This window comes from Nilaparvata lugens, chromosome 4, assembly GCF_014356525.2.
Source record: "Nilaparvata lugens isolate BPH chromosome 4, ASM1435652v1, whole genome shotgun sequence".
Taxonomy (NCBI): Eukaryota; Metazoa; Arthropoda; class Insecta; order Hemiptera; family Delphacidae; genus Nilaparvata; species Nilaparvata lugens.
Genome location: NC_052507.1, coordinates 11,103,713 through 11,129,026, shown reverse-complemented (window position 1 = coordinate 11,129,026; position 25,314 = coordinate 11,103,713). Strand labels below are relative to the sequence as shown.

The 25,314-nt window shown below is 43.1% G+C and overlaps 1 protein-coding gene across 2 annotated transcripts; it reads left to right on the top strand.

Annotated features, from left to right (window-relative positions):
- The first annotated feature begins 841 nt into the window (after window positions 1-841).
- Window positions 842-24,583, top strand: LOC111045777 (phenoloxidase-activating factor 3). Of its 2 annotated transcripts, XR_005571150.1 has the most exons (9): window positions 845-1,022; window positions 1,594-1,705; window positions 2,773-2,940; window positions 4,066-4,206; window positions 5,461-5,572; window positions 18,356-18,579; window positions 20,392-20,490; window positions 22,736-23,209; window positions 23,245-24,583. XR_005571150.1 is itself a non-coding variant. In XM_022331232.2 (8 exons), exons 1-8 carry the CDS (start codon window positions 1,020-1,022, stop codon window positions 23,098-23,100), a joined length of 1,224 nt encoding a protein of 407 aa, XP_022186924.2. In that variant the 5' UTR covers window positions 842-1,019; the 3' UTR covers window positions 23,101-24,583. The 2 variants fall into 2 exon arrangements, 1 of the variants encoding a protein (XP_022186924.2); XM_022331232.2 differs by having other exon boundaries at window positions 842-1,022; window positions 22,736-24,583.
- Window positions 24,584-25,314: the final 731 nt, after the last annotated feature.

The following is a 25,314-nucleotide window of genomic DNA, read 5'->3' as shown; positions in this document are numbered from 1 at the left end:
CATCCATTGCTAAAGAAAAAAACAGGAATTACGAACAGAAATCCCCATTATTTATCCACCAATGATTCCTCCATCGCAGATAAGGCAAGGTTATCTCATGCACGGCACTCCGTCACCAATAACTTCTCAAAGGAGTGTTTAGACAGAAACGGACGCTATTTTACATTCATAATTAATTTTACTACAATTTTCTCCTTTCTAATTATTTAAACGGCAACATTTTAGTACACATCAGAACAAATAATGTAGTGTCCTAAAATGAATGTCTAACTGCTATTTCAAAATATCCATATAATGCTATATATCCTTATTATACTATATCCATTTTATAATAATTGTTCAACTCTGTAAAATAAGACATGATTCTAGTTTTAGTGATGTAACGTCATCATCGATCTTTTGAGAGTTTCTTCAGCTGTGTGAATGGAATAAGAGATTCATAATGGGTATAACCCAAACATAGTCGCGTTAGTATTTTGGTACCTTGTTATCTTCTCATATTCTATTTTGTATTTCGCAAGTCTTACTTGGATAGATAATTATTGAGTATAATTGAATATAATTATAATTATCAATAATCATATTGGTTGTGAAAAATTCAATAGTTTTCTGTAAACTCGTTTTGGCAGCAGTAAGGAACCTTATTACTCTTTTGATTTGAACAAGCTCAGCAATTGTAAATCGGGGATCATAATACAATAATTAGTTGAGTTAGTCGATAAAAAAGTGGAATTAATGGAGAATGAATATTTCATTTTCATTGAGAATGAGTTCTCAAAACCGCTTTCAAAATTACTGTGAAAAACTTATTGTTGGACGCGAATTAAACTACTTTCACTGAACAATATTGCTTCAAACTTGATTAAGATTTTCTCTGGTATGGAAGTGAAATGACTATGACTATCTCATTAATATTGAGTAATAATTATCACATTGGAAATTTCCTAGATTAGGGAGTGTCATCATCACGAATAACGCAACTTTAGATGCTAGATTGATAAAGGAAAGCTAATGGAATTATGGTGAGTATTGTCATGAATTCTCTCACTTCTTTGCTGTGGTATGAAGTTTTTATATAATTAATTGATATTTCAATGATTATATAATTGTTTGGAAATTATATTGCTATTCACCTCAAATCATCTCGTAATGGAGATAATAGGCTTATAGTTGAAGATGAAGGAGTAACTACTTTGTGTGAGTTCGAACTAAATTTCATTTGAAACTGGATTAATTCACTACCTCCGTGAACAAAGCCGTAGTGCATTATTGTGACGTCACCACAGGTAAGTCTCTTACACCAATAAAAACACTAGCTGATACAGATCAGATGAAATCAACGAATTTTATTGGTGTAGGAGCCCTACCTGTGCTGACGTCACCAGAATGCACTATGGCTTTGTTTACGAAGGTGGTGATTGAATCCATATCAAGTCTCGTTCGTTAGAAAGTGGTTCATTTTGTGTGTAAGCCACCAGCTGATTAAATTCAGTTTAAGCATTTAAACGGCCCTTATTGTTTCAAAATAGGGTTAGTGCGAAATAGGGAAATAACTCCATGATATACTAATAATAATTACAATTAAAATTGCAGATCAATCTACTCCTACCATCATCTCAACAAATAGTCATATTCATATGGACAATTCATTTATTATTCACTCGTACATACGCTCCTAAAACGAATGAGAGAACACTTGGCAACTGTACGTATAAACTCATCAATATTTGATTGAATATTATTCTTATAATCTGATAAGACTGTAATAGTAATCTCACTATAAACTCCATTGAGTAACCGGTTTATTGAGCATATTCTATAATATGAGAACAACCCTATCACATACAACAAAAATAATGAGAAGCATAACTCAATATAACTCAATCGAGCGGTAAAGGTAGAAGGTATCACAGAAATGAGCTGATAGTGTTGAGAATAATGCTTGTAAGTAAATGTAGGAATCTTCCTTCTACCTCTTACCTCACATTTATCCAGTAATTTAAATAGAACAAATAACAGATTTAAATGGGAATGAAAATATTCAATTCAATTCCATCTCACATAAGAGAAATTGTGGGCTTCAAGGAGTTCAAAAAACACTCGGGGAATTCCTTATTGTGTTGTGTTCTTACAGACTTCCTTGTTATTGAATGAAAAAGACTAAGAAATTGTCAAAAACCACAGATTTATTGATACTTCGAAAGACCGGTTTCGGTTATTACACCATTGTCAATCTCTGATGAGTTTATCAGAGATTGACAATGGTGTAATAACCGAAACCGGTCTTTCTAAGTATCAATAAATCTGTGGTTTTTGACAATTTCTTAGTCTTTTTCATTCAATATGAATAATTACCACAATGTCAACTTCTCAACTACAAAAAAAAACTTCCTTGTTAGTTAATGTTTGTGTTCTGATGAACTCATCAGAGATTGACAATTGTGTAATAACCGAAACCGGTCTTTCTAAGTATTAATAAATCTGTGGTTTTAAACAATTTCTTAGTCTTTTTCATTCAATATGAATAATTACCACAATATCAACTTCTCAACTACACAAAAAAACTTCGTTGTTAGTTAATGTTTGTGTTCTATTGACTGTTGTGTTGAAATATGAAGGATGGTAGATATTAGATTAAACTTTGACGTGTCATATACTGCGGGATCGTTGCTCGATTAATGCAGTTTAATAATTTTGACGAACAAGAAAGTAAAGTAACAGAATATCAGTGATACTTTACGCAAGTTCTCACTATTTTACTCTGTTTTTCAGCATGTCGTTACAATGACGAATGCGATGGTGATCAGTGGTGTCATAACAAGAAGTGTGACTTGGCCTGTCACAGTGTGCAGTGTGGCACTGAGGCCAAGCCACCACATAGCGTGTGTGTTGTCACCAACCATGAGCCAAAATGTGTTACCCCCGATCAATTGGAAATAGGTGAGTCATGTGGGGAAGTTGAAGGGAATAATAGGAACTCAGTAGTCGAAGAGATTTGAAGAGAAAACTAGGTGAGCTCTGTGGTGTGAAGAGTTAAAGAGAAAACTGGGAACTCTTCAGATCTCTAAGAAAACTCAGATCTCTTCAATTATTTTGATTTATACTGAAGATGCTGGTTATATCCACCATATATCAACTAGTCCATTCATTGGAGAAACCATCATATTATCCAATAGTGGTTTTATATCTAGCTCCTTAAAAATTTAAGCTCTACCTCCTATTTAAAGCTCCTCCAGGCTTTAGCCTTTCCAATGGGCTTCTAGAGTAACAACTCTTCTCAAGAATCTAATAATAATACAATATTATATTCTGAGGCTGGTTGCACGTACTTCAATCAAATTTAACAGCAGTTTAACCTGTGACAAACGAGGACGTCCCCTTTGCACATTGATCCTCGTAGAAATTCCCTAGATGACATGAGCAACTAAAGACGGTTAAATGATCTTACGGGCAACAGAAAGATAATTATTTTATCAGAGTCTTTTTTTTTTGTTCTATTAAGTTTCTTTCTTGTTTCTTTTCACCTAAAGACGGTTGACTGATCATACGGGCAACCGGAAGATAATTCTTTTATCAGTCATTTTTTCTTGTTCTATTAAGTTTCTTTCTTGTTTCTTTTCACTTGTTATTATTTGGTGAAAATACAAAATGGACAAGTAGCAAATTTCACTGTTGAAAAAGCTCTTGCATGTGAGCATGTATTTACATTCTGTGGATACTTTTGAATTAAGGTGATCATTAATTTAATAAAAACATGAAGTACCTTTTCATTTTAAACATTTTAAAAACGTTAAAACATTTTAAAATTTTTTGAATGTTTCAAATAAAAGGATACTCTATGTTTTGAGGTACCATTTCATTTTCAACATTTTAAAAACTTTAAAACATTTAAAAGTTTTTAAATAATGTTTTACTTTATGATATCATATTGTTTTTATTAATTTTAATAAAGTATCACATACAAGTGAAATGATTTTATGAAAAGGTGATCATATGTAATAATCAGTTCTTATAAATCTTTCAAAAAATAAGTTTTATGAACTTTTTAATAAATGTATCTTTCAGTTGACCGTACCAATCATCGTAATTGGCACCTTGTGAATGATAAGTCTTGCGGACATGAGAACCATATGAGAGTTTTAGGTGGTCGTAATGCAAAATTGGGAGAATTTCCTTGGATGGCATTGGTACTTATCATATCTGAGTGTGAGTAGAACATGTTTTTCGACTAGTAATTGTGATGTGACACTATCCAAAGTATGTTATTTACGTATGGTATAATTGAACAAAGAATAATCCTCTTTAGTGAAGAAATCAAATCTTACAGTTTTCTCTGTCTCTCTCAAACTCTTTTGGTAGAGAGTTAGTGGGAAGGATACTTCGAATATTCTTTCCGAAGAATGGACATTGATATGTCCAAAGCTCCGCCAATTTATGTAATTTATGTAGATGCATAACAATATTATCTATTTTATCTATAGTTATTACAATTTGTTTTTTATATCATATACAGCTCAATAGTTATTTTCTTAATTTATATTTTGTAACTTCATCTAAAATTATGATGTATTATTATGTAAGCTATTGTGTATAAGCCAGTATATATTGTAATATACATAAATAAAGTACTCAATCAATCAAACAATCAATCACTAGGGTTGTGTGGGTCCAGGGTGTAGGGTTGTCTGGCAGAGAGGACCTGGAGTCCTAGCTCCGCCCTTAGTTGAGGCAATCAATCAATCACCAGCTGTAAGAAATCATTATATAAGTTGCATAATCCTGACATTTGTTGCTAAATAATCGCATTGTAATGTGTTTGGAGTTTTAAGTAAAGAATATTCCAGATTCTATTCTATGTTCTTACAGTACTTGAGTGCTCAAATACTGGAAGATTAGCCTTAAAATCATTCAGTATTTTAGATAACGAACTGTAGAAAGGTATGAGTGCTATCTACCGGCCGTTTATTATTAGGCCAGTTGGTTTCTCAGTGCTTGCACGAGATTTGCCGAAGACCTGACTATTGGAGGTGGGGCTTAGAGAGTGACTACCAATCGTATGGCGTTAGAAATTGAAGAAGCTCTCCCACTTGTCTGCAACCTCTGCTGATTGGCTGGAAATTTGTGGCTCTTCTCAATCACAAAAAAAAACTGATAACTCAATCACATTTTCTCTCTCGTTCTTTCTCTCTCACTCTCTCTCTCTCTCCCCCTCTCTTCCTCACCATCACTCTCTCCAAGTGTTAATGAAAAGGACATCATTGCTTATCAGTTTAAAATCCTGAAAATAAGTGATACAAGTTCAATTTTAAAATATCTTATCCTACATTCGTATTTGTTTACTATACTCAATTTACTACTTTATGTATTACCTACTATTTATTCAACATTTTTATAAACTGTATTTCATTGTATTGATGTATCGTTACTTCATTTTCTGATAACACGAAAATGTATTAACAGTCGACTCAGGTGAAAAAATAAACTACTGTGGTGGATCCATAATCAATGACAGATACGTTGTTACCGCGGCGCATTGTGTTCGTAAATCAGAACGGGACGGTGACAATTTTAGGTGAGTAAATCATCAAAAAAGTAACGTAAGTCAATCAATCATTAATAAAAACATGATTCTATCAAAATAAAAAGTGTCCTCGATAATAAAGTAAAACCATAGAGAAACAATAGCGTAAGTAGATATCCCATGGTATAGGGAATGTATGTCGCAACTTTTACTGTTATCTCAAGCTGATTACTGTCGATTATTGGCAATTTTTACTGTTTTGTTGGTGTGATAGTGTATGAACGGCACAATTTGAGTGACTACCAGCGTCACAGAGCTGCATAGGAAAGAACTACGTGAACTATCGGCTTGGGATAACAGTTGTCACGATGTATATCGTAACTAGAGAAAGGCATTGAATTTAGGGCTCATTTATTCGACGCTCGGCTATCTTTCATAGAATCTGAGGGGTCAACGTTCAAGCCAGCCACTGGCCTACCGCTCAGCGTTGCTGCGCATCCTCTCTCCCCTCCCTCTCGGTCACTGAGGGAGGCTCGAGAAAGGCCAGCAAGAGGCAGTCGAGTTCGGAGAGCCAAGTCGAGCGGTCGAGAGAGGTGAGAAGGAAGCAGCGAGCAGCTAGCAACGTCACAGTACACCCGTACTACGTGACCTCCGATTTCTTCTGCGACCGGGAGTTGTGTCGAGGCTACAATTGATTAGCCTCTCACACAGTGAACTCCACAGCTCTACACTCGTTTGGGGCGAGTGTTAAACGACACTTAACCTGTTTGGACGACGGGTTGCCAGTTCCGACCAACGACAACACGTCAGGTTTGGTCGAAACCTGACTCCCCATTGGTAGGCCACCAGTGGGGCATCGAGGCGAGATAGGACATCCAGGAAGGTCAGGAAAGACCTTTCCCGCAACCCCGCGGACGATCCGGACCCCAGGAGGACAGCTAGTGCCCGGCCAGTAGGACTTAGGAAAGTCCAGAGTGCTGGCCGCCGCAGCGTGCTGGTCCAGTGCGGGATCGCAAGAGGACGTCTAGGAAGGCCAGGAAAAGCCTTTCCCGCAACTCCGCGGACGATCCGGACCCCAGGAGGACAGCTAGTGCCCGGCCAGTAGGACTTAGGAAAGTCCAGAGTGCTGGCCGCCGCAGCGTGCTGGTCCAGTGCGGGATCGCAAGAGGACGTCTAGGAAGGCCAGGAAAAGCCTTCCCGCAACTCCGCGGACGATCCGGACCCCAGGAGGACAGCTAGTGCCCGGCCAGTAGGACTTAGGAAAGTCCAGAGTGCTGGCCGCCGCAGCGTGCTGGTCCAGTGCGGGATCGCAAGAGGACGTCTAGGAAGGCCAGGAAAAGCCTTTCCCGCAACTCCGCGGCCGATCCGGACCCCAGGAGGACAGCTAGTGCCCGGCCAGTGGGACTTAGGAAAGTCCAGAGTGCTGGCCGCCGCAGCGCGCTGGTCCAGTGCGGGATCGCAAGAGGACGTCTAGGAAGGCCAGGAAAAGCCTTCCCGCAACTCCGCGGACGATCCGGACCCCAGGAGGACAGCTAGTGCCCGGCCAGTAGGACTTAGGAAAGTCCAGAGTGCTGGCCGCCGCAGCGTGCTGGTCCAGTGCGGGATCGCAAGAGGACGTCTAGGAAGGCCAGGAAAAGCCTTTCCCGCAACTCCGCGGCCGATCCGGACCCCGGAGGACAGCTAGTGCCCGCCAGTAGGACTTAGGAAAGTCCAGAGTGCTGGCCGCCGCAGCGCACCAGTCCAGTGCGGGATCACAAGAGGACCTCTGGGAAGGCCAGGGAAAGCCTTTACCAGAGCCCCGCAACCAACCCGGACCCCGGAAGACACCCGGTGCCCGAGGACTAGGACTCAGTCCCGACACGAAGCCCTTTTCTCACGACTAACACTGCAAGGTTCCTGTTCCCTTCTTTCCGCGACCAATCCTGTTTGGCAGTGCGAAAGCACGGCCCCTCTTTCCTAAAAGAGGGAAACATTCCTCCAAAGCACTCAAAGCCCTGTTTCAACCCCCAACCCGAGCGAGGGTGGTTGACGGACGCCCCACCAAGACTCCCGTCCCCTGCCGCGGCCCTCCCCAGTCGCCGACTGAGTTTAGCCGGCCCAGAGCGACACTGGGAACTCTGATAGAGACAGGTGTGGGCAAAAATCTACTCAGAAGATTGGCACACGAACGTGGGGCCCAAGGCAGGAGGAGTAAAGCAGCAATGAGTGCAGAAGAGAAATGTAATCGCGCCGGAGAAGACCAGGAGGCGCGAGAGGATAACAGCGATCCAGGAGTGTCCTGGATTTACAAACTCCACCGGAATGAAGCAGTGGATCTAGCAGCATCAGCAGGGCTACCTACAACAGGTACCATGGCAGAGCTCAGGAGAGCTCTTGTCGAAAACCACCGGAGGACAATGGTGGAGGCCGCCGGTCTAAACAGGATCGGTGGCGGAGCTGGCACAGGTCAGGAAGAGGAAGGAGCTGCAGCTTTGTGGCCACCAGTCGCGGAGGCCACTGCATGTTCCAGACTGGAAGAAATACCCAAGGAGACGTCTCCAGAGTTTGATGGAGACTCCAGCAACTCCTGGGTGTACAGAGTGCACGATCAGGGCTTGATTGATCTAATACTCGACTCGGTGCTGACAGACGGCACAAGTACGAGCCTGAGGAGGGCTCTACTGGAGCAACGACGGCGGATTGTTGCGATGCTCCCCATTTTGGATAATGGGGAGGAGGCGCTTCGTCGAAGAGCGCGAAGGCTAGCACCAGTTAGCGAGGAGGCAGAGCCTGCACTGGTGAGGCCGGAGATGCCGGAGAGGCATGATAACATGCCTAGGCATGTGTTGAGGTCACCTACCAGTCCAGCGGTGCCTGCTACATCCTGTATGGACCCGGGTGGTGCCGTGTGTGACAAGGTTCGAGGGTGGCGGCTCTCATATGATGGGAGTGGAGATGCTCCAAGTTTTATGGAGCGGCTCGAGGAGCTGCAACAAGCATATGGCTTGTCTGGCAGACAGTTATTTCCAGCGCTACCTGAAATGTTAGCGGGGAAATGTTCCTTATGGATGAGGAATAGGAGAGAACAGTGGAGACACTGGGACGATTTCCTGAGAGACTTTCGGTCTCGTTACTATCCACCTACTTATGTGGAGGATCTTGAGAATGAAATTCTCGACAGGCGGCAGAAAGAAGGCGAGCTCATAGACGACTATGTTGAGGAGCTGCTAACGCTGATGAGGAGAAGAGGTGGTTTTTCAGAGAGTAGCCAGGTACAGAGATTGTACAAAAATCTTTTACCACGCTACAAGCTCTACATCAGGGAGGCTGAAGTGTACACCACCGACGACTTGCTACGCTTAGCGAGGCAATATGAACGAATTAAGTTCGAGGAAAAGAGTGCTCAACAGAGACAACGAGCTGTGAAGCAGGAGGAGGTGAGGAAGCAGACCAAGCCTCGACAGGAGACTACTACTACACAGCGTCGGAGTGAACAACCTCCAGAAGGCCCCGTGTGTTGGCAGTGCAAGAAGGTGGGACACTGGAGATCAGAGTGTCCGGAGGTTTCACTCTGCTCAAAGTGCGGGAAGCCACGACCAAATTGTTCCTGTAAGAGAGAGCAGAAGAAGACTTCTGATAAAACAGCTGGGGTTAAAACAAGGCTTCAAATCCAGCTAGAGCCAGAGCTCCAGGATGACAACCGTCTTTTCACTACAGTGGAAATAGGAAGCAGACAGTATAGTGCTCTTCTCGACACAGGAGCAGAGTCCAACTATATTAGCTCTAAAGCTTTTAATAGTTTGGAAGCAGTGGAACGAGAGCCTGTGCAGCGCGGCGCTGTTACGGCTAACGGAGCGGCTGCACGACTGCGAGGTGGTGTTATAACCAACCTGAAAATTGGCAGAATATCCCTATCAACAACACTCACAATAATGGATGGGCTTTCTCCAGATATTCTGCTTGGTATGCAGTTTCTTCGTGAGCACCGGGTGAGAATAGACCCCTATTCCCGGTCAGTGGAATGGGATCCTCAACTCGTCAAAAAGCACATTGGAGACGATATTTCCACTCCAAATGTGGGGAAGGGAGCCGTCAACTCGAGGCTGGCTACTGTTAAAACCCAGCCTGACATAGGGAGGTCAAGGAAGCCACCTGTAATTATTCCTGTGAAGAAGCAGGAGAAGGAGAAATTTCCTCAAGTCCAGAAACACGTAGGAGCCGTGTGGAAGACTGGAAAAGAGGAATTTATTTCTCAGAAAATTTCTCCAGCCCGTGGAAAGTTCATTTGCTGGCACTGTAAACGAGCTGGGCACTGGAGGTTCAGCTGTCCGGAAAAGCGGTACCGGAGGCGGAAGAAGGAGGATAATTTTCAGCAAGGAGCTGGATATAATCGTCAAGCAGTGCAGTCTAGAAGACTGCCGGTGCTGGAAACTACACTCAAAGTAGTTTCGGATGTTGGAGACAAGAATTATAATGCCAACCGGTATTATAATTGGAAAAGGAGGACAAGGAAGGTGAACCCTGGACAGCTAGTCTACAGGAAGGAGTGTCACCTGTCCTCGGGTGCTAATCAGCTTGCCGCGAAGTTAGCGCCGGAATTTTCTGGCCTCTATGAGGTCGAGGAAATGTTGAGTGCCGGTAAGAGGTTTACTGTGCACGAGAAGGGCACCAAGCTCCAGCCACACCTGCCCGAAGATGAGGAAGAGGATGGTGATGGAGCAGTTGCGGAAAAGGTGGACGGAATTCGAGCGGATGGACAGCAGGAGGCCAAGCGAGTCTATAGAAGGTCGCTGCCTATCCGGAGGATGGGATACCAGAGAGGTGTCACGCGCCGCCAATAAGAAGGTAAGAGGCGAGAAGGGGTGAATAACATAAAGAGTTCAATCATATCACAGCCTTAGAGCTATTTTTGATTCATAAATTATCCCATTTAAAATGAGGAAATTTGAATTTTGTTATCAAAGACAAAATTTCATAGAAATCGAAGAAAATTAATTCAGAATTATTAGCACGAATTTATTAGCCGAATTTTGAAAATTAATAGCATTAGCACGATTCCGAAAATAATGAGAATATTAAAAGACTGACATAATTTATTGTTGTAGAAAGAAATTTGTCAATAATATATTGAAAGAGAGAGAAGGAAAAAGCATATTCCGTTTAATTTTTCCTATGAAATAGAGTTCTACTTAAACTAAATGGCAACTCAACCATTACAGTTTAATTAATATAATCAGTCATGAAGCAATGGCTGAATTAAATGGAAAAAATTATTATTGACAAATCAATACGTTTCTTTTGATCTGAAGGCAATCCCAATAATTTCAGATTGAAATTTATTTACAGTATTATGATGTGACCAAGCAAGGGTAATCAAGAAAATTTTCTACAGTCTATGACTAGCTAATAACAGCCAAAGTCGATTCCAACTAGACTAAATTTTCTTAATCGGTATATTACCGATATTGTTGTAACCAAGTACAGGTTAACAAACAAAACTTGCAGTAGCTTGTTCTCTATTTGCCATAAATAGTTGATGGCGAAATGAGTGGATAGAGAATATTAGAAGATATTATAGATCAGTGTGATCCGAATAATATTGTAACCATGAGGTAATGGTTATAATAATTGAAATCATTTAATGAAGCTGGTGGTAATTGCTTTAATCCGTGTAAAGTGTTACGGTGCAGTTAATTAACATACGTTATTATACTGTGGGATAAAAGTGAATTACGTTGCAATTAATTATTCATGTGGAATGAATAAATTGCGTTTGATTGTGAGTCGAGATGTACTACAATCGGAGGTTATTAGCTTCAGATTCTGATTAAAATTTTCTAATATTTCACTTGAAAATAAAGTCGGAGGACTTACTATAAATTGAAATGAAATAATTATTATTTCAATTGGAATAAATCCTACGTTGGATCGAAAAGTTGTTTGTGCTGAGCTGTACAGATAAGATAAACATTATCTCAACTGGCTAACTGCTATCGCCAAGCTTCTAGTCTGTAGAAGAGAATTACTTTATCCTTTTCAACAACAATTTATAAAATTGAATTCATGAGAATTCTAGTTTTTCCAGATATCCTATTGTTATTGAGTCAGTCTGTGTTTGATCGTGCTATTGTTAGTTTGGAATTAGATCACGTCTCGAGAGTGAATCTAATTCTTACTCAGCCTACCATCATGAGTTATTATTGACGGTGCATTAATTCATTCAATTATTACTATTTGTGCTGATTGTTATGATTATTTTTCGGAAAATCAATATTTACTGAGTGTGAATTGATTAACAGCTGTGGTGTCATTATACACGCCTTGTGTGAATAATTACTTTGAAAAAGTAAATTAAGATTTATTTCGGGGTGAAATAAGTCTTGGAGTGAGAGAGAGAGATTGAGCAATAAATGTTCACTGATTGTGAATTAATTAGCAGATGTTATCTGTTATAATAAACACACTGTCATTTATATCCAATGGATGGTTACTTTGCATAAGTAAATCATGTGATTGATTTCGTTATTGAAATGAACAGTGAGAAGTGGAATATTGAGTTGAAATTTATGGTTTCGATTTTATTATTGTGATATAGTGAGAAGGCTGTGATCCTCATGACAGATCGAAAATTAATTATTATTTCGACCACATTTAATTGTGATATAAAATCGAAATATGTGGTGTAACATCACAACTAGTGGCTTTATGCCAACCACATAATTCAGTATTCCTCATCATATTATCATCTCTCATCTTTTATTGTGAACAATAAGTTGCTGATACACTGAACTGACAGAGGATATCCATCACTCTGACACTTGGCAATTTTCCTGGACTCCAATTCACCTCTATCAACTTCTGCCTCCTGTGAAGTGTTACATTGTTGTGTATCACGTTTCTCCTTGAGGATGGGGACTGCAACTTGAGTCTACTTCCTCGACGAGCTCCTGGGATTATTGGGGCTGTATCTCAGCTGACTATTGCTGAGACCACGACGGGTTCCTGGTTGTGTTGGAGATTCATCCCAGCTGTCTGATGCTGGAAGAATCGGCAGTGTGAAAACACGGCCATGCAGAGCGAAAGCCCGGCACATGCAGTGCGCAAGCACGGCGAAGCAAGGCAGTGTGAAAACACGGCCATGCAGGGCGAAAGCCCAGCACATGCAGTGCGCAAGCACGGCGAAGCAAGGCAGTGTGAAAACACGGCCATGCAGGGCGAAAGCCCGGCACATGCAGTGCGCAAGCACGGCGAAGCAAGGCAGTGTGAAAACACGGCCATGCAGGGCGAAAGCCCGGCACATGCAGTGCGCAAGCACGGCGAAGCAAGGCAGTGTGAAAACATGGCCATGCAGGGCGAAAGCCCGGCACATGCAGTGCGCAAGCACGGCGACTCATTGCAGTGCGGAAGCACGGCGTCCTCGCAGTGTGGAAACACGGCGCCCCGGGCAGTGCGAAAGCACGGCGTTCCTTTTGCAGTGCGCAAGCACGGCGAAGCAAGGCAGTGTGAAAACACGGCCATGCAGGGCGAAAGCCCGGCACATGCAGTGCGCAAGCACGGCGACTCATTGCAGTGCGGAAGCACGGCGTTTCCCTTGCAATATTATTTGGGTTCCCAGAACCTGTCTGAGGTGTTGTTCACCTCGTTTTTTTTTTTTGTGTTACCCGCCCCTCCTGGCAGTGCGAGAGCACCGCGATTCTCATCTGCAGTGCGGAAGCACGGCGTCCTCGGCAGTGTGGAAACACGGCAACTCTGCAGTGCGGGAGCACAGCGTCCTTTTTCGCGATGCGAAAGCATAGCGTTCCTGGCAGTGTGGAAACACGGCGCCCCGGGCAGTGCGAAAGCACGGCGTTCCTTTTGCAGTGCGCAAGCACCGCGTCCTTATTTTTGCAGTGCGAGAGCACGGCGACTCATTGCAGTGCGGAAGCACGGCGTTTCCCTTGCAATGTTATTTGGGTTCCCAGAACCTGTCTGAGGTGTTGTTCACCTCGTTTTTTGTGTTACCCGCCCCTCCTGGCAGTGCGAGAGCACCGCGATTCTCATCTGCAGTGCGGAAGCACGGCGTCCTCGGCAGTGTGGAAACACGGCAACTCTGCAGTGCGGGAGCACGGCGTCCTTTTTCGCGATGCGAAAGCATAGCGTTCCTGGCAGTGTGGAAACACGGCGCCCCGGGCAGTGCGAAAGCACGGCGTTCCTTTTGCAGTGCGCAAGCACCGCGTCCTTATTTTTGCAGTGCGAGAGCACGGCGACTCATTGCAGTGCGGAAGCACGGCGTTTCCCTTGCAATGTTATTTAGGTTCTCAGAACCTGTCTGAGGTGTTGTTACCCTCGTTTTTTGTGTTACCCGCCCCTCCTGGCAGTGCGAGAGCACCGCGATTCTCATCTGCAGTGCGGAAGCACGGCGTCCTCGGCAGTGTGGAAACACGGCAACTCTGCAGTGCGGGAGCACGGCGTCCTTTTTCGCGATGCGAAAGCATAGCGTTCCTGGCAGTGCGGAAGCACGGCGACTCGGCAGTGCGAAAGCACGGCATTCCTTTGGCAGTGCGAAAGCACCGCGTCCTTATTTTTGCAGTGCGAAAGCACGGCGCTTCTTGCAGTGCGAAAGCACGGCGTCCCCCATCGCAGTGCGCAAGCACGGCATGCAGGGCGAAAGCCCGGCCCGCAGGGCGAAAGCCCGCAAAGGTAGTGCGCGAGCTTGACCAAGGCAGTGTGGGAACACGGCAGCCAGATTGCGAGCTCGTCCGAACGTCGTGCGCAAGCATGACACATCGGTCAGTGAGTGTCTGGATTGTCATTACGCGGACGCACACCTTCGCGGTGTGGGAACACCGCGGCAGTGTGAAAACACGGCACGCAGTGCGCAAGCACGGCCCGCAGGGCGAAAGCCCGGCGATTTGTTTCTGTGTTTGTGTGTTTCTGTGTTTTTTGTGTTTCTGTGTTTTTTGTGTTTCTGTGTTTTTTGTGTGTTTTGTGTACCCTGTGTTGTCCCTCCTGGCAGTGCGAGAGCACGGCGCTCTTACCTGCAGTGCGACAGCACGGCGTCCTTCTGCAGTGTGAAAACACGGCGACTCGGCAGTGCGAAAGCACGGCGTCCATTTATGTACAGTGCGAAGCACGACACTTCCCGGCAGTGTCCTGCAAGTGTGACACGGCGCTCCCCGGCAGTGCGAAAGCACGGCGCTCTCACCTGCAGTGCGGAAGCACGGCGTCCTGGGCAGTGCGGAAGCACGGCGACTCGGCAGTGCGAAAGCACCGCGTCCTTATTTTTGCAGTGCGAGAGCACGGCGACTCTTTGCAGTGCGGAAGCACGGCGTTTCCTTGCAATGTTATTTAGGTTCTCAGAACCTGTCTGAGGTGTGTTCACCTCGTTTTTTTTTTTTGTGTTACCCGCCCTTCCTGGCAGTGCGAGAGCACGGCGCTCTCACCTGCAGTGCGGGAGCACGGCGTCCTCGGCAGTGTGGAAACACGGCAACTCTGCAGTGCGGGAGCACGGCGTCCTTTTTCGCGATGCGAAAGCATAGCGTTCCTGGCAGTGTGGAAACACGGCGCTCCGGGCAGTGCGAAAGCACGGCATTCCTTTGGCAGTGCGAAAGCACCGCGTCCTTATTTTTGCAGTGCGAAAGCACGGCGCTTCTTGCAGTGCGAAAGCACGGCGTCCCCCATCGCAGTGCGCAAGCACGGCGGCCTCTTGCAGTGTGCAAACACGGCGTCCCCCATCGCAGTGCGGAAGCACGGCGGCCTCTTGCAGTGTGCAAACACGGCGTCCCCCATTGCAGTGCGGAAGCACGGCGGTCTTTTGCAGTGCGAAAGCACGGCGTCTCTTGCAGTGCGAAAGCACGGCGTCCCCCATCGCAGTGCGGAAGCACGGCGGCCTTTTGCAGTGTGCAAACACGGCGTCCCCCATTGCAGTGCGGAAGCACGGCGGTCCTTTGCAGTGCGAAAGCACGGCGTTTCTTGCAGTGCGAAAGCACGGCGTCCCCCATCGCAGTGCGGAAGCACGGCGGCCTCTTGCAGTGTGCAAACACGGCGGTCTCTTGCAGTGTGCGAACACGGCGTCTCAACGCAGTGCGAAAGCACGGCGCAGATCTTCAAGATCTTCTCTGAAGCTAGGCCTAGGATCTGGCCGGGTAGCTTGCTCATTTCTTCGGATGGTGCCGACGCATCACCACCGGTTGGCGAGGATCCAACCTGGCGCCCAGTTTATGTTCGGTCTATGTTGACCAGCGGAGAGGCGGCAGAATGTACTCAGGCATTTGGGACCTTCTGTCTGCCGTTTACCCCTTCCATCCTCACCCCCCCCTCTCCTCCCCCTCTCTTTTTCCCCCCCCCCTTCCCTTAGTAGGAACAGTGTGTCACGATGTATATCGTAACTAGAGAAAGGCATTGAATTTAGGGCTCATTTATTCGACGCTCGGCTATCTTTCATAGAATCTGAGGGGTCAACGTTCAAGCCAGCCACTGGCCTACCGCTCAGCGTTGCTGCACATCCTCTCTCCCCTCCCTCTCGGTCACTGAGGGAGGCTCGAGAAAGGCCAGCAAGAGGCAGTCGAGTTCGGAGAGCCAAGTCGAGCGGTCGAGAGAGGTGAGAAGGAAGCAGCGAGCAGCTAGCAACGTCACAGTACACCCGTACTACGTGACCTCCGATTTCTTCTGCGACCGGGAGTTGTGTCGAGGCTACAATTGATTAGCCTCTCACACAGTGAACTCCACAGCTCTACACTCGTTTGGGGCGAGTGTTAAACGACACTTAACCTGTTTGGACGACGGGTTGCCAGTTCCGACCAACGACAACACGTCAGGTTTGGTCGAAACCTGACTCCCCATTGGTAGGCCACCAGTGGGGCATCGAGGCGAGATAGGACATCCAGGAAGGTCAGGAAAGACCTTTCCCGCAACCCCGCGGACGATCCGGACCCCAGGAGGACAGCTAGTGCCCGCCAGTAGGACTTAGGAAAGTCCAGAGTGCTGGCCGCCGCAGCGTGCTGGTCCAGTGCGGGATCGCAAGAGGACGTCTAGGAAGGCCAGGAAAAGCCTTTCCGCAACTCCGCGGACGATCCGGACCCCAGGAGGACAGCTAGTGCCCGGCCAGTAGGACTTAGGAAAGTCCAGAGTGCTGGCCGCCGCAGCGTGCTGGTCCAGTGCGGGATCGCAAGAGACGTCTAGGAAGGCCAGGAAAAGCCTTTCCCGCAACTCCGCGGACGATCCGGACCCCAGGAGGACAGCTAGTGCCCGGCCAGTAGGACTTAGGAAAGTCCAGAGTGCTGGCCGCCGCAGCGTGCTGGTCCAGTGCGGGATCGCAAGAGGACGTCTAGGAAGGCCAGGAAAAGCCTTTCCCGCAACTCCGCGGACGATCCGGACCCCAGGAGGACAGCTAGTGCCCGGCCAGTGGGACTTAGGAAAGTCCAGAGTGCTGGCCGCCGCAGCGCGCTGGTCCAGTGCGGGATCGCAAGAGGACGTCTAGGAAGGCCAGGAAAAGCCTTTCCCGCATCTCCGCGGACGATCCGGACCCCAGGAGGACAGCTAGTGCCCGGCCAGTAGGACTTAGGAAAGTCCAGAGTGCTGGCCGCCGCAGCGTGCTGGTCCAGTGCGGGATCGCAAGAGGACGTCTAGGAAGGCCAGGAAAAGCCTTTCCGCAACTCCGCGGCCGATCCGGACCCCGGAGGACAGCTAGTGCCCGGCCAGTAGGACTTAGGAAAGTCCAGAGTGCTGGCCGCCGCAGCGCACCAGTCCAGTGCGGGATCACAAGAGGACCTCTGGGAAGGCCAGGGAAAGCCTTTACCAGAGCCCCGCAACCAACCCGGACCCCGGGAAGACACCCGGTGCCCGAGGACTAGGACTCAGTCCCGACACGAAGCCCTTTTCTCACGACTAACACTGCAAGGTTCCTGTTCCCTTCTTTCCGCGACCAATCCTGTTTGGCAGTGCGAAAGCACGGCCCCTCTTTCCTAAAAGAGGGAAACATTCCTCCAAAGCACTCAAAGCCCTGTTTCAACCCCCAACCCGAGCGAGGGTGGTTGACGGACGCCCCACCAAGACTCCCGTCCCCTGCCGCGGCCCTCCCCAGTCGCCGACTGAGTTTAGCCGGCCCAGAGCGACACTGGGAACTCTGATAGAGACAGGTGTGGGCAAAAATCTACTCAGACAGTAAAAGTTGAGACATAAACGCCCTATACCATGGGATATCTACTTATGCTATCGTTTCTCTATGGTAAAACTCTACTTTCTACTTTATTCGATAACAGAATAAAGTGCTAGACACTCTCATATTATGAGAAAAATTAAATTATTTTGTTGAAGTTGAATCCACTTTCATAACAGATTATATAGTCATGTTACACGATTCAGAAATTGAAAAATTCAGAAGGCTCCGTTCATTTGGTTCATTCATCAATAGAATAATTATACGTTCTCATGATTCAACAATACATTTTTATAATTAATAATGAATATTATTGTAGCTCATTATAATAAATAACTTCGGAGTCTAGTTCATTCTCTGCGGAGTTGGAATGGGATAGAGGTTCCTGCATTGTCTATGGATAGAGGAGGCTGGATAGACTTTGAATAGACTTTGTAAGGCCAATCTCATTGATAGATTCTCAATAATTCGAAAAATCTTAGTTCTTAGCAGATTAATAGGTTATTATGTGTGGATTTTCTCGTTGAGTAGAACTAATAATTAAAGTAGATAGCCTTAAATGCATTCTATGACTAATGAACCAATACGGTGCTAGATTTCAATAATGGATAATATGAAGATTTCAATAATTTAAACATGGAAGTTGAAGCAATAATGTGACTTTTGTGATTATTATTGTTGATGATTGTCTTATCAGTATTATTGTTCCCAATATTCAGAGTCAAAGTACGTCTTGGTGAAAATGATTTGAAGCGCGATCCAGACTGTGAGAGCGATTTGTCCAAGCATGTAAAGGGATTGTGCACTCCAGAGCCCGTCGAATACGATGCAAATGAAATACAAGTTCATCCGGACTTCAGAGCCAATCAAGGCACTGGATCAAGCGTGGACCCATGGGGTGATCTGGCTCTATTGCGCAGTGACAAGAAATTCGATTTTAGTGGTAAATTTATCATAATATCGTATATTTTAATTTTCTTAAATTAATACTATAAGAAAAATCTATGTTTTATTCATAAATTTACTGAGTCTATTAGGTCAGCCACTGAACGAATTAGTCTGTACAAAATTACTTTCGACTTGGAGGCAGCAGAGAAAGAGAGGGATACAGGGGCGGCGATGATACCGTTCTAAACTAGCCAGCATTCACTAATTTCTAGTGAGTGTTCAAGTGTTCATGATACACAATACGAAGTTTCCTATCTGAAAGCGCTGAGTCGACTGAGTCTAATAGACAAATTGGCAACTGCGCTTCTACCTATGATTCTAATAATCACTGTAATAGGCTGATCTCCCTCCATTTCTCTGCGCCGCTTATTCATCCAAGTCAAAAGTAATTTTGTATGGACTATAGTTCCTAAGTCAGCTCAGGAGTGTTTCTGTTTATTCCCTATTTGAAGCGCTGGAGTCGATTTTGTTTCTGCCCCTTATGAAAGAGAACAGGGTCATCAATGCAACGTTGTAGCCTACCACTCAGTTTCGACTTTACAGCAACAAAAGCTATACAAAAGTACAAAATTCAAATTTAATTTTCGCTATTGCTTTATACTATTTATATGATTTCTTTCTTTATTGATTCATACAGTAAGAACATCATCAGAATGATAGGGATAGAAAAATGAATAAATAAATAAGCTTTATTTGTCATGAGGGCCATGCCCCATACAAAGAGTTGCACACGAGCAATAAATTACAATTACAACATCAACACAATTGATCAACTCCTCTCCAGCTTTTGGAGTTAACACTGATATTGGAATGAAATTGTTTGATATACACTCCTTAAAAATAACAGGAACAGAGATTTGAAGCTATTAAAATATCATTGATTCTTTAAGGGGGAGTAATTTTACATGTCACCGAGACATAAATGATAGGGAGAGAAAAAATAAGGTAGCCTTGTGCTATTCCTCTTCCAAATTTAGATAACGTTACAATAGTCCAAAATAGGATTACGCTATGAAACATTTATGAATAGCTATGGGTGATAACTGATGTGGGTTCAATTAAATTGATTTACCCTGTTTTATCATTTTCAAAAGAATAAGTGTAAAGTATCATATTATACTGCACATTATATCATTTTCACTGTATTAATATTAATACCAATGAGAATCTATTCATCCATCGTTTCTGACATGTCTTTTGAGTATTTATTCTTTCAAAATTATTTGATCATTCTTTTCATCCATTTAATAAAAAAGTAATATTAATATTTCAACTTTATTCTCTTCACAAAATTTGGACTATAGAATACCGTCTTAATTTGTTCTATATCAAACAATAATTCAAATCTATAAAACAATATTTTAGAATATTGGATTTACTTTTCTAAATTCGATTAAATATCAATTACCTATAAACTTTCAGTTTGGCTGCAGCTGCCAATCAATAATATTTCGTCATTGTTAACTACTTTTCAAAAGCTCTGTTCCTTTCTTTTATATGTACATAAAAAGTGAAATTGATTTTCACTATCTGAGTCACTCTAAGGACATATAATTATCTTCATAGTAGTATCCGCAAAAACGTAGGGCAATACATCAATGTTTGAATACATCGATGTTTACTGTTCGATGTGTTGCACTTACCGATGTTAAGGTGAAAAAAACATCGATGTTTTGTCTTCCGATACCCATCCTTAGTACTCAGCCGTTCCAATTTGCATTGGATCATTTTTGTGCGGTTGACCATAGTGTTATTTAGCTCAGTGATGAGGATTGACATGATTTCCTGTTTTAATATTGTTCAACAGACTTCATTCTTCCAATTTGCTTGGAATATGGAGACCTACTCAGACAGGATTACACTGGAGAATTGGCACAAATCATCGGCTGGGGAGCCTGGGATAATAGTGAGTAATATCATACAGTAATGTTTGATCTACTAATATTAATAAGCCATGATACTCACTATACTCTGAATAGAACAAGTTGAGTCTTGAACAAAATATCTGTGTTGACAAATTATTTTCAATTTCAATCTTTTCATGCATGCCTCTATGATTGGATATACTCAATTTGACAACTCTGTATCGACTGTGTTGTCCAATTGAATATATCCAGTCATATGGGCTTGCATGAGCAGATTGAAATATCGCACAATGTGGCAACTCTGATATTTAGTCCGAGTCCCAACTTCTTTTATTCAGAGTATAAATGATTTACTCACTGTTGAATAGTGACGATCGTTTTGCCATGCTGTGTCATAAGGTGCGTACAGATATACGCACCGCGAACATGAGTAATTCACTTTTAATCAGCTGACTATATCTGTATTTTTACAGAAACGGTAAGATACAGATATAAAAAGCTTGGCATCAGCTGATTAAAAGTGAATTGCTCATGTTCGCGGCGCTTTAATCTGTACGCACCTTTAAGAAGCAGATGATCTCATCTATGAAATTCTCAATATAGTCAACAAGCTACAGAGTTCTGTATCTTTTCGACGTTATCATGTAAATTTTCTAATCCTCCCTAAGGCGGGACATCATCAGAGGTTGTTGTGATTATACTATTAAAGTATTATGTATAAGGATATCATTTCGTTATTATTTCTAATTGAATAAGTTAACAGTTCCTTAATTTTTATGTATGTATTTCAGTTGAGTGCAGTAGCTTATATTTATTTTTGTAAAGCTTTTTTACTTTCCTTGCCCTATTACCATAGGTAAGGAAAGTATTGCTTTCCGAAAAAAATTAAGGTACCTTAATTTGCAAATTTCTATACGTTTCAAGGTCCCCTGAGTCCAAAAAAGTGGTTTTTGGGTATTGGTCTGTATGTGTGTGTGTGTGTGTGTGTGTGTGTGTGTGTGTGTGTGTGTGTGTGGTGTGGTGTGTGTGTGTTGTGTGTGTTGTGTGTGGTGTGTGGTGTGTGTGGTGTGTGTGTGTGTGTGTGTGTGTGTGTGTGTGTGTGTGTGTGTGTGTGTGTGTGTGTGTGTGAGTGTGTGAGTGTGTGTGTGTGTGTGTGTGTGTGTGTGTGTGTGTGTGTGTGTGTGTGTGTGTGTGTGTGTGTGTGGTGTGGTGTGTGTGTGTGTGTGTGTGTGTGTGTGTGTGTGTGTGGTGTGTGTGTGTTGTGTGTGTGTGTGTGTGTGTGTGTGTGGTGTGTGTGTGTGGTGTGTGTGTGTGTGTGTGTGTGTGTGTGTGTGTGTGTGTGTGAGTATGAGTGTAAGTGCGTTGTGTACACGATATCTCATCTCCCAATTAACGGAATGACTTGAAATTTGGAACTTAACGTCCTTACAATATAAGGATCCGACACGAACAATTTCGATCAAATGCAATTCAAGATGGCGGATAAAATGGTGAAAATGTTGTCAAAAACAGGGTTTTTCGCAATTTTCTCGAAAACAGCTCCAACGATTTTGATCAAATTTATACTTAAAATAGTCATTGATAAGCTCTATCAACTGGCATAAGTCCCATATCTGTAAAAATTTCAGGAGCTCCGCCCCATCTATGCAAAGTTTGATTTTAGATTCCCAATTATCAGGCAATAGATACAATTAAAAAAAAAATTCCAAGTGGAAAAGATTGAGCATGAAAATCTCTTCAATTAATGTTCAGTATCATTTTCACCTCAAATTGAAAATAAGCTCGAAATTCGAGAAAATGTTATTATTTCAATTACAAACTGTTGGCAACTGTTGATTCTATTCTATTAAATCATTCACTATGTTGAATCAGTTGCGACCTGAAAACTCTGACACCAGACCTGAGCCAGCCAGGTCACTCGATATTATTATTATTTTATTCACTATGAAGAGATAGCAAACTTCTTGTGTCTCCAGCCTTATTATCCTGTCACCAGCTGGCTTGGATCTTTGAATAGTAGACTTGAGATGCGCGGGAACACTAGCGTCAGGTGATAAATTTCCATAACGGCAAGGAAAGTTGTGTGAGTGCGCCACACCAGATTTTTGTATTTTGTTATTGGCAAAACAAATCAAGATTTAACCTTACAGTTGTGTTGTGAGTGATGTTGTAGTACTTTTCCATAATGAAAATTGCAGTTTTTTCTAAAAAGTAGTTGACAATATTTGAATTTGTGTTTTCAAAATCAAGATTTATTCAATTTTGATTTTCTCCTGTTCTCCTCAGTCAGACACAACAGGACACGCCGTCAGTCGACCTACACAGGTCGCCTGCAGAAGGCACACGTCTTCGTGCTCGACCATCTCACCTGCAACTTACTCCTCGTGGCGTTGGAAATAATCAAGCCGGAAGAGCCACCGGACCAGTTCCTATGTGCCGGAAATCATGAGATCCTCTCCTTCATCGGCGACTCCGGAAGTCCACTGAGTGTTGTCAAGGCCGTTGATGGCGATAAGGCCCGCACTTATCTGATAGGTGTCACCTCCTACAATTACAATTTGCTCACTGATACTGGAGGCTTGACTAGACCTACTGTTTATATCAGGGTTGCCGCTTATTTGGATTGGATTTTGGACACAATTCGTGAATGATTGCAACATGGGAGTCACCTGAAATGTCTCCAACAAATCGTCTTTGATCTATAGTTATACCCTGATACCGTACTAAATAGTATATTTCGCACCTAGAGCAGAAAATGAGATTTTTCCGGCTCGAAATCGGTTTTCAAGTCCGAGGCCCTAGGCCGAGGACTAGAGAAGATTGAGAGCCGGAAAAAAAATTTTTGCCCGTGGTGCGAACGCTATTTTTCGCCACACACAAAAATAAACAATATATTATATATGAGAATAGTTGTTTACTAAGCACTTCCGAAAGCAGAAGTGGAAGGTGATAGCTCTAGCAAATCTGAGGTAATCTGAATATGAGGAAATTGTCCAGGTATTTTTATTTTTTATTCTGATTTGTCTAAATAACCTGAAAGATTATGTTCAATTATGTGGGAGGTTGAGTTTATACTTTTTTATTCTTCCAAATGACAATAAGATGATATTATTATAAATGTTTTAATTATTGAATAATGAACACAACTAATGAAAAGTTTTTTGATCAACTGTTTTTTGATCACCTTTCTTAGTTCCATGTTAGCGGCTGGAAAGGGTACTCTTTCCGGCCTAGGCCGGAAAGAAACCTGTTCTGACGTCAGACGAGAGTCGTCTGCAAGCAATCTCTTTCAGATCTAAGTAGGGTCTGGAAAACAGCTGCTTTCTGTGCAGTGTGGCGAAAAAAGTAATGGCTTTTGTTGGTGGGGAGTCCCTTGCGGGAAGGACCCACCGCCTGAATATATAATTTAAGCCGTCAATGGGCCTTACGACTGCCATACTTTAGCCTGGACCAACAGTTTAACGTAGCCATCCGATAACACGGGAGTGATCTGGTTAAAAAACTGTATTTGATACCATACTTATTTGTGGGTAACAGGTACCTTGACACCTATGTTCTCTCGTATTCAAAATAATATAATAAAAGCCATCATAAGTATACCATTATACCACCTATTCATAGGTAACAGATATACTCTGACACCTATGTTGTCCGTATTCAAAATCAAATTTTCAAAAATGATCCAAAAGCTAATCTTCGATCTATCAATATAAATAGGAGTCTCGCATATTGGTCAGTGTTTAGGATAACTACTTTGAAGGAATTGCAACAAATGTCCACTACAGATTCTCTTGTGGTATAGGATCAAAGGATATCGTTTCAGGTGACCTCAACATTATCTATGACAGTGGTTGTTATGATATGCATGTATTGTGTATACAGTGTATTATAATGAAAGGGTACTTAATAACTTTCGTTGTGTTTCATTAATTTCAGTAGCCCTATGTATTATAATGACTGTTATTGACGTTTTCAATTGCCATGTTAATGTGCTTTGGAGAAATAGAGACATTCTTTGTTCGTATTCTTCTATTGTGCATGCATAGATGGTTGTTGCTACACCAGTTATAGTCCTAGTTTAGTTGATTTTGTTTGTACAATGTATGCGGTTGGCCAAATAAATTATTGATTGCATTGTTATTGTCACTGATATAATTATTCAGCAATGTTATAATAATATTAATCAAAAATCCAAATTATTATCTATCTATATTCATTAGAATGGAGCAATTCCTGTTATCTTTACGACTAAAGTTTAATTTCGTACAACAGTACCAGTGCTTCTACCTTTTGGGTGAGTTTCAAATATTGCATCCATTTCAAGCTGTCGACGTGTCGACCAATAAGAAGAGAGAGTGGGCGGAGTTGAAAATATGACCCAACATGTGCTGCCGTCTACTGGCAGAATTCCGAGTTGGATTACAAACTGTCGACCAATCAGGAGAGAGAGTAGGCGGAGTTGAAAATATGACCCAACATGATATAGTCCAGTCACTATATACATTGGTGCATGCAATTTAATTTGTAGTTCTGATTTTTTAATATATTATTTGGGTACATAAGAGAAGTCCAGAACCAATTTATTCATGCAAAATTTCCTTGTGCTAGATACAGAGTGGCCCAAAAACCTCGTAATTTCGGCTCATTTTCCAGTTTTCAGCTATTTCTGTCAAATCTCGTAATCGGAAAGAAACATTTTGATCTCGCCTTTTTTCTATAATATGAAGTTTTGAATCAAATGAGATCATTCGGAACTCTCTATCTCCAATGAGTACTGGGTTATGATTTTTCAAAAATGAGTGAAATTTGAAGAAAAAATCAATTTTTGATGAATTTTAGATTTTGATCAACAATATCTTCCGATT

Excerpts from the sequence above, each read along its gene's own strand:
- LOC111045777 (XM_022331232.2), top strand. Across the intron at positions 4,207-5,460 it reads GGTACTTATCATATCTGAGT|TCGACTCAGGTGAAAAAATA; the intron begins GTGAGTAGAACA and ends ATGTATTAACAG. Across the intron at positions 5,573-18,355 it reads CGGGACGGTGACAATTTTAG|AGTCAAAGTACGTCTTGGTG; the intron begins GTGAGTAAATCA and ends CCCAATATTCAG.